Below are 9,110 nucleotides of genomic sequence, written 5' to 3'. Positions count from 1 at the left end.
TTTTTTTTTTGAGACGGAGTCTCGCTCTGTCGCCCAGGCGGGAGTGCAGTGGCCGGATCTCAGCTCACTGCAAGCTCCGCCTCCCGGGTTCCCGCCATTCTCCTGCCTCAGCCTCCCAAGTAGCTGGGACTACAGGCGCCCACAACCGCGCCCGGCTAATTTTTTGTATTTTTAGTAGAGACGAGGTTTCACCGTGGTCTCGATCTCCTGACCTTGTGATCCGCCCACCTCGGCCTCCCAAAGTGCTGGGATTACAGGCGTGAGCCACCGCGCCCGGCAAGAGATTGTCTTTATAAAAAATTAGCCAGGTGTGGTGGCACATATCCGTAGTCGCAGCTACTCAGGAGGCTGAGGCAGGAGGATTGCTTGAGCCTAGGAGTTCAAGGCTGCAGTGAGCCATGATAGCACCACTGCACTCCTGCCTGGGTGGTGATAAAGCAAGACCCTGTCTCAAAAAAAAAAAAATAAAATAAAAATAAAAAAAAATTAATGTATTTTATTTAACCCAATATTCCTAAAATATTTCAATATATAAACAGTATTTAAAAGATACATTCCTTTTTTTTTTTTTTTTTTTTGAGACAGTGTCTTGCTTTGTCGCCCAGGCTGGAGTGCAGTGGGATGATCATAGCTCATAGCAGCCTTGAACTAGGTTCAAGCGATCCTCCCAAGCTGGGATTATAGGTGTGTGCCACCACCCCTGGTTTACAAAATATATATTTTTTTGAGATGGAGTGTAGCTCTGTCACCCAGGCTGGAGTGTAGTGGTGCCATCTCAGTTCACTGCAACCTCCGCCTCCCAGGTTCAAGTGATTCTCCCTGCCTCAGCCTCCCGAGTAGCTGGGATTACAGGCGTGTGCCACCACACCAGGCTTATTTTTGTATTTTTCGTAGAAATGAGGTTTCGCTGCGTTGGGCAGGCTGGTCTCCAACTCCTGACCTCAGGTGAACCGCCTGCCTTGGCCTCCCAAAGTGTGGGATTATAGGCGTGAGCCACCGCACCCGGTCTAAATTTTTTTTTTTTTTTTTGTAGACATAGGTCTCACTATATTGCTTAAGCAGGTCTCGAACTCCTGGGTTTAAAGGATCCCCCTGCCTCTGCCTCCTCCGTGCGGGGATTACAGGCAGGAGCCACGGCACCTGGTGCTATTTTGCATTCTTTTTTTCATACGACGTGTTTGAAATCCAGTTTGTACAGTGTTTTACATTTATAGCACATTCCCACTGGGACTAGTCACATTTGAGGTGCTCAAAAGCCACTATGGCTAGGGCTAATGTATTGGACAACACAGTGCTAGGAAGCCCGTCCTGAGGACGCTGCAGTTTATAACATCATAGTTCCTACTCTTTGGACTGCTGCTTTCCCCCAATGTATTAAGACTTGCAGAGTGTAAATAGGGCGCCGTGAGTGTGCAAAGGAACACACCTTCGCAAACGGCTCACTCTGAATACTTACTTTTCGGCTGTCCTACCTTCAATAGGCTTCCCGTGCACAAGCAGAAGGCAGGAGCTGGCGGGGCGGGGAGGAAGGGCGGCTCTGCCATTTAACTATCTGTGCGATGCTGAGCAAATTACACACGGTCTCTCTGACTCAGCTCCTTCCTGTTTCAAATGGGTATTATAGTATTTCTCACTACGTAGGTCCTTATGCGGATTAAATGAGCTACTACACGCCATTCGGCACAGCGCCAGGCACACACTCAATGTTCAATACATGTAGGCGGTAAGCCCAGTAAACTGGGAGCCGGCCTAAGCAAGTCCCAGGAAAAGCCCAGAAACTCTGGAGACATTACAGCCCAGGTCAAGAACCACGGCCCAGGCCGTCCTGTACGCGGGCCCACCAAGCCTAGGGAAGCAGCTTGTCACCGCTTCGGCTTCTAGACTCCCTGGCCGGCTCTTTCCCGTCAAGGCTGCGGCTGGAGGGGCCTGAGGGAGACCTAGGGAGCGGCTTGCTCTTTCCATCCACGGAGACAACTTGGATGTGAACACCATGAATGTGAGGAGGTCCACTGGAATCAGGAGGGATGGACTCCTGGACTCCCCAGCTACCTGCGGGGTCCTTCCCGGTGTGAGGACACAGGACCTGTCCTGGGCCGGGCCTGCATCCAGCCCTACAGTCGGTGTCTGCGGTGAGGGCTCAGTCAGCGGAAAGCGCGTGACAACCCACTGGCTGGCAGGACCGGGGGCGTGGTCAACGCGGGCCCCGCCCCCCGTCCCCGGGCCCCAGCGCCGAGCGGACGCGCCCGCCTGAAGCAGCCAATTGGGAAGCGCAGAGCAGGTTCAAACACAGACGGCGGGTGAACATGGCGTCCTCGACTTGGTTTGAGACGTGATCGGCCTGCCTTCTGGCTGAAGATGTGGCGGGTGAAAAAACTGAGCCTTAGCCTGTCGCCTTCGCCCCAGACGGTGAGCGGGAGAGCTCCGGCGGAGAGAGCTGGGCCGGGCTGCTGGCGCGGGGGCACCGGCCGTGTCGACTGTCCTGGAAAGTTGGGTCGTGCCTGGGGTTGGGTGCTTGTGGAGTCTTTGTTCGCCTTGCCGCTCCTGCGCGACTAGAATGCGAGCCTACTCTTCTAATCGCCTCTTGGGCTTCTTAGGGAGGGAGGAAGGGCGGGCTAGCAGAGCCCAGGCTTCCTCACACTAGCCCTCTTTCTTGGTTTCTTTCTCAGGGAAAACCAGCTATGAGAACTCCTCTCCGCGAACTTATCCTGCAGCCCGGTGCCCTCACCAACTCTGGAAAAAGGCCCCCCGCTTGCTCCTCGCTGACCCCATCACTGTGCAAGCTGGGGCTGCAGGTGAGATTCGCCTGGACAGCTTCTCGACTGGGCTGTTTGCCCAGGGTGAGAGCTCAGGGGAACAGAGGGCCAGGGCTAGAATAATTAATAACGATAATGAAGTCTTCTACGTCACTGACATCCATTTACAGCTATTCAGGCCAACAGAGAGGTGCCCTAGGGTGGTTAAAGGAAATCCACTGAGAACCTGAATCTCTGTTTAGCTGTTAGTTTTTATTACCTCCTCCTCCTCCCTTCGACCTTTATCAAACTACTTAGAAATCCTGCCACTCTGATTAGTGCTCTTCCTCCAACATGGGGTCACTTATGGAAAGGTCAGTCAGCTGTAAGATTGAGGCAATATCCATTCACTCTAGGAGGTAGTCAGAACTCTCCTGGGATCAAGTTACACCACTGGAAGGCAGGGTACTTGGATCACCTTAGTTTAAACTAGCCCCTTGCAGAATTGCCCTCACTGATTTGTACTTTTGTTAAACGTCTTGAGAGATGTAGCCATGTAGAAACTGCATTTCAGTTGCTGTCAAAACTTGTCAAGGAAGAAGCTTGACTCCTGTATAAGATTCCTCAAAGAAAGGCTTTGGGACTAACTGCCTGGAAAAATTGTCTTCCTGAAGAAATTGCTATCCTTTTCTTTCTGATAATGAGAACTATGCAGTTTACCATATTTTCCCTCTTGCTCTGCCTTCTAGAAAGCTCAAGGCCAAACTGGATCATCACATACAGCTACTGTTACTCGCAAAATAGGAAGTTTTGCTTCCTCTTTTTTGACCATGACTTTGTTATTTCATTAATCATATCTATTCATTTTCATGCATATGAATTATTTTTGGAAGGAGATGGGATATCAGTAAAATTGGTTTGAGGAGGAAAGAGTGTATAAAGACAGATGACATCCTGAGTAACAGTAGGATGATAGCAGTCTTTCTTGAAAGATTTGCAAAATACCTACTGTCCAATAGAACTTTCTGGGATGAGGGAAATATTTGATAATCTGTGCTGTCCAGCATGGTAACTACTAGTCACATGGTTACCGAGCACTTAAAATGTGGCTGAGGTGACTGAAGAATTGAAGTTTTTTGTTTTTGAGATGGGAGTCTTGCTCTGTCACCCAGGCTGGAGTGCAGTGGAGTGATCTTGGCTCACTGCAATCTCTGCCTCCAGGGCTCAAGGAATTCTCCTGCCTCAGGCTCCTGAGTAACTGGGATTACAGGTGCATGCCACCACACCCAGGTAATTTTTTGTATTTTTAGTAGAGATAGGGTTTCACAATGTTGGCCACGCTGGTCTCAAACTCCTGACCTCAAGTGGTCCGCCTGCCTCGGCCTCCCAAAGTGCTGGGATTACAGGTGTGAGCCGCTGCGCCTGGCCTGAAGAATTGAATTTTTAATTAAATTAAATTAAATTTTTTTTTTTTTTTTGAGATGGAGTTTCGCTCTTGTTGCCCAGGTTGGAGTGCAATGGTGTGATCTTGGCTCACTGCAACCTCTGCCTCCCGGGTTCAAGCAATTCTCCTGTCTCAGCCTCCGGCATGTGCCACCACGCCCAGCTAATTTTTGTATTTTCAGTAAAGATGGGGTTTCTCCACGTTGATCGGGCTGGTCTCGAACTCATGACCTCAGGTGATCTGCCCGCCTTCGCCTCCCAAAGAGCTGGGATTACAGGCGTGAGCCACTGCGCCCGGCCTGAATTTTTAATTTAAATAGCTACGTGTGACAGGTAGCTATCATATTAGACAGTACAGCTTAAGGTGGAAAATAAATAAGTACTAGGTAGAAATTGAGCTCTATAGAGCTTATAGAATTTATTATGATTATTAATTAATTAATTTATTTTGAGATGCAGTTTCGCTCTTGTTCCCTAGGCTAGAGTGCAATGGCATGATCTTGGCTCACTGCATCCTCTGCCTCCTCGGTTCAAGCGATTCTCCTGCCTCAGCCTCCCTAGTAGCTGGGATTACAGGCATGTGCCACCACGCCTGGCTAATTTTCGTATTTTTAGTAGAGATGGGGTTTCGCCATATTGGCCAGGCTGGTCTCGAATTCCTGACCTCAGGTGATCCACCTGCCTCAGCCTCCCAAAGTGTTGGGATTACAGGCGGGAGCCACAGTGCCTGGCCTGAGCTTATAGAATTTAACCATGATTATTTAATCACAATAGCAGAATACTAGATTGAAATTGAATTCTCCTTCCCTCTTAACTACTGGGCGTACTACCTCCAGATGTAGTCAGCTACTCGATGAAAAGGGTTTTTCCCCAACAAAATAGCCATTATTTTTGTTTTGTAAAAAAAATTTTTTTTTGAGAGTCTCACTCTGTCACCCAGGCTGGAGTACACAGTGGCACAATCTTGGCTCACTGCAACCTCTGCCTCCCAGGTTCAAGCAATTTTCCTCCCTCAGCCTCCCAAGTAGCTGGGATTACAGGTGTGTGCCACCATGCCTGGCGAATTTTTTTTTTTTTGAGACAGAGTCTCACTCTGTCACCCAGGCTGGAGTGCAGTGGTGCCATCCAGGCTCACTGCAACCTCTGCCTCCCAGGTTCATGCAATTCTCTTGCCTCAGCCTCCTGAGTAGCTGGGATTACAGGCATGTGTCATTATGCCCAGGTAATTTTTGTATTTTTAGTAGAGACAGGGTTTCACCAGGTTGGTCAGGCTGGTCTCGAACTCCTGACCTCGTGATCTGCCCACCTCAGCCTCCCAAAGTGCTGGGATTATGGGCATGAGCCACGGTGCTCGGCCTAATTTTTTTTTTCTTTTTTTTTTTTTTGAGACAGGGTCTCACTCCTTCATCCAGGCTGGAGTGCAGTGGCATGATCTCAACTCACTGCAACCTCCACCTCCCGGGTTCAAGCAGTTCTCCTGCTTCAGCCTCCCCAGTAGCTGGGATTACAGGCGCGTGCCACCATGCCTGGTTAATTTTTTGTATTTTTAGTAGAGGTGAGGTTTCATCATGTTGGCCAGGCTGGTCTCAAACTCTTGACCTCAAGTGATCTGCCCACCGTGGCCTCCTAAAGTGCTGGGATTATAGGTGTGGGCCACTGCTCCTGGTCTGTTTGTAAATTTTTGATTATTAATAGATTTTAATTGTTTGAAGCATTTGAATATATAAATGTATAAGGAAGAAATATTTCTGTTATCTTAGATAACTGTCATATTTGACAATTCTTTCATGCATCTCTTTATGTGTGTCTATTTTGTAAATGCACACACACACACTCATGTTTATATTTTTTTTTTTTTTTTTTTTTTTTTGAGACGGAGTCTGGCTCTGTCGCCCAGGCTGGAGTGCAGTGGCCGGATCTCGGCTCACGACAACCTCTGCTTCCCAGGTTCAAGCGATTCTCCTGCCTCAGCCTCCCGAGTAGCTGGGACTACAGGCGCCCGCCACCATGCCCGGCTGGTTTTTGTATTTTGAGTAGAAATGGGGTTTCACCATATTGGCCCAGCTGGACTCGAACTCCTGACCTTGTGATCCGACCGCCTCATCCTCCCAAAGTGCTGGGATTACAGGTGTGAGCCACTGCGCCCTGTTTGTTTGTTTTTTTTTTTTTTTGAGACAAGGTCTTGCTTTGTTACCCAGGCGACAGTGCAGTGGTGTGATCTTGACTCACTGCAACCTTGAACTCCTGAGCTCTAGCAATCCTCCCACCTCAGCCTCCTGAATAGCTCGGACTATAGGTGTGAGCCACCATACCTTTTAATAATTTCAAAATTAAAGTAAGATACATGAAATTACAATAAAACATAACAGCATAACAAATTACTATAAAGTACACATCCATGTAACTAATACCCAGGTCAGTAAGTAGGACAGTGCCAGAATATCAGAAGCCCTTTTTAACCTAACTTTGGTTTTGTTTTATCCACTGATATAAATGAGAAATTTCATGTTTGATTATCTTTTGTTTTTTGTTTTTTGTTTTTTGAGACAGGCTCTTGCTCTGTCGCCCAGGCTGGAGTGCAGTGGCGCAATCTTGGCTCACTGCAAGCTCCGCCTCCCGGGTTCACACCAGTCTCCTGTCTCAGCCTTCCAAGTGTCTGGGACTACAGGTGCCCGCCACCACGGCCGGCTAATTTTTTGTATTTTTAGTAGAGATGGGGTTTCTTTTTTTTTTTTTTTTTTTTTTTTTTGAGACGGAGTCTCACTGTGTCTCCCAGGCTGGAGTGCAGTGGCGCGATCTCGGCTCACTGCAAGCTCCGCCCCCCGGGTTCACGCCATTCTCCCGCCTCAGCCTCCCAAGAAGCTGGGACTACAGGCGCCCGCTACCGCGCCCGGCTAGTTTTTTGTATTTTTAGTAGAGACGGGGTTTCACCATGTTAGCCAGGATAGTCTCGATCTCCTGACCTTGTGATCCACCCGCCTCGGCCTCCCAAAGTGCTGGGATTACAGGCTTGAGCCACCGCGCCCGGCCGAGATGGGGTTTCATCGTGTTAGCCAGGATGGTCTCGATCTCCTGACCTCATGATCCACCCGCCTCGGCCTCCCAAAGTGCTGGGATTACAAGCGTAAGCAACTGTGCCTGGCCTGTTTGATTATTTTTTTAATAAATAATTGGACTTTCTATCTAAAGCTTCCAAAATAGTTTTATCTTCGTTGTAGCACAGAAATTTTATAATTATGTGTCTAGCTTGTATCTTTTCTAGTCAGTCCTGCTTAGAAACTGGTGAGCCGTTTTAATGTGCAAACTCAGGTCTTTTATTGGGGCAATTTTCTTCTAATATTTGTTAATCAGTGCCTTATGTATATATGTTCTCTTCTGGAATTTCTTTTATTTAACTGTTAGGTTTCCTGGGTTTATCTTCTAATTCTTTTAGCTTTTCCTTCAGATTTACATTTCTTTATATTTTTATCTTTGCTTTAAGATATTTCGTCCACTTGTCCAGGCCAGTAATTCTAGTTTCAACTCTGATAATTTACTCTTTCAATTCATTTTACTGACATTTTTTATTTAAAATAATATTTATTATTTCTAAAAAGTCTTTTTGTGTGTATTTATGTTGTAGTTAAAGCTTAAGTACTCATGTTTTTTGTTGTTCAGATTATCATCTGTGTCTTCCGGCAGCTCTGTTTTCTTAGGGTCTACCTTTTCTTTTATTTATTTATTTATTTATTTTTTGAGACAGGTTTTTGCTCTGTCACCAAGGCTGGAGTGCAGTGGCGCAATCTTGGCTCACTGCAACCTCTGCCCCCTGAGCTCAAATGATCCTCCCACCTCAGCCTCCTGAGTAGCTGGGACTACAGGCACGCATCAGCACCACCATACCCAGCTAATGTTTGTATTTTTAGTAGAGATGAGGTTTGAACTCAAGCGATTCACCTACTTGTGGCCTCCCAAATGCTGGGATTACAGGCATGAGCCACTGTACCTGGCCTAAGGTCTGCCTTTACTAACTATCTTAGTGCTTATCCTTTCTCTGGCTATACCAGATCCACTTAAGATCATTCATATTTTCTTTTGTTGTTCATTGAGTCTCAGGTCCAGCAATCGTGCAGTTGGTAGAAGGTGCACTTGTCTTTCTCCCTGTGACCCAGCAGTAGGGAGGTTGTCAGTCCCTTGTCAGGGCATCAGGAGGAAGTCTCTCTGCTCTTTAGTCTCCTGTGCTACAAAGTCTAGGTCTCTTCAAATCCCAAGGGCCAAGTTGGTTCAACCCCTGTGTTCAGGATGCCCTTAGCTCTGTGGACTATAAGACTAGGTCACTGGCACAGGTTAGTGTTGCCCTTTCTCCCTGGACTTCATGGATCTCTGTGGTCCATGTGCTTTCTAACTCTGGTTCCCAAATTCTCATCTGTTTCAAGAGGGAGAAGATCTTTTTTTTTTTTTTTTTCTTTTGAGATGGAGTCTCAAAGAAGTCTCTCTTGCCCAAGCTGTAGTGCAATGGTGCAAACTCGGCTCACTGTAACCTCTGCCTCCTGGGTTTAAGCAATTCTCCTGCCTCAGCCTCCCGAGTAGCGGGGATTACAGGCATGCGCCACCACGCCCAGCTAATTTTGTATTTTTAGTAGAGATGGGGGTTTCACCAGGTTGGTCAGCTGGTCTCAAACTCCTGACCTCAGGTGATCTGCCCGCCTTGGCCTCCCAAAGTGCTGGGATTACAGTCGTTAGCTACGGCGCCCAGCCAAGAGGGAGAAGATCTTGTACCAACTCTAGATTCTGACAGAGCTTGAGCCTTCACTCACACCCTATGGACCCCTCCTACCTGTTCATCTACAAGTGCGTTAAGATTTCGGAATGGAAAGGAGTGGGGTCATGTTCAAGCTGCCATCTGCCCATGATACGGATCTATATTCTCAGCCGTTTTTTTTTTTTTTTTTTTTT

General features: G+C 47.6%; 1 protein-coding gene and 1 long non-coding RNA gene across 4 annotated transcripts in view; one reads left to right on the top strand and one right to left on the bottom strand.

The window, feature by feature from the left end:
• Positions 1-2,512, bottom strand: part of LOC112609618 — an 18,723-nt gene extending 16,211 nt beyond the window's left edge. The window contains exons 1-2 of one of the 2 annotated variants that reach the window (XR_003116224.1): positions 2,050-2,163; positions 1,457-1,602 (exon numbers count right to left, since the gene is read on the bottom strand). This is a non-coding gene — a long non-coding RNA (uncharacterized LOC112609618). Of the gene's footprint in view, positions 1-1,456 lie in introns of both variants that reach the window. The other variant, XR_003116223.1, reaches the window with a different exon arrangement.
• The window catches only part of SPAG5 (sperm associated antigen 5), a 24,872-nt gene continuing 17,991 nt past the window's right edge, over positions 2,230-9,110 (top strand). For both annotated transcript variants that reach the window (XM_025362563.1, XM_025362562.1), the window contains exons 1-2: positions 2,230-2,406; positions 2,667-2,792. In XM_025362563.1, the coding sequence (XP_025218348.1) occupies positions 2,356-2,406; positions 2,667-2,792 (177 nt within the window). In that variant the 5' untranslated portion in view covers positions 2,230-2,355. The remainder of the gene's footprint in view (positions 2,407-2,666; positions 2,793-9,110) is intronic.

This window comes from Theropithecus gelada, chromosome 16 (genome assembly GCF_003255815.1).
Source record: "Theropithecus gelada isolate Dixy chromosome 16, Tgel_1.0, whole genome shotgun sequence".
Taxonomy (NCBI): Eukaryota; Metazoa; Chordata; class Mammalia; order Primates; family Cercopithecidae; genus Theropithecus; species Theropithecus gelada.
Note: the sequence above shows the minus strand (reverse complement) of the source record. Positions and strands in the feature narration are given on the sequence as shown.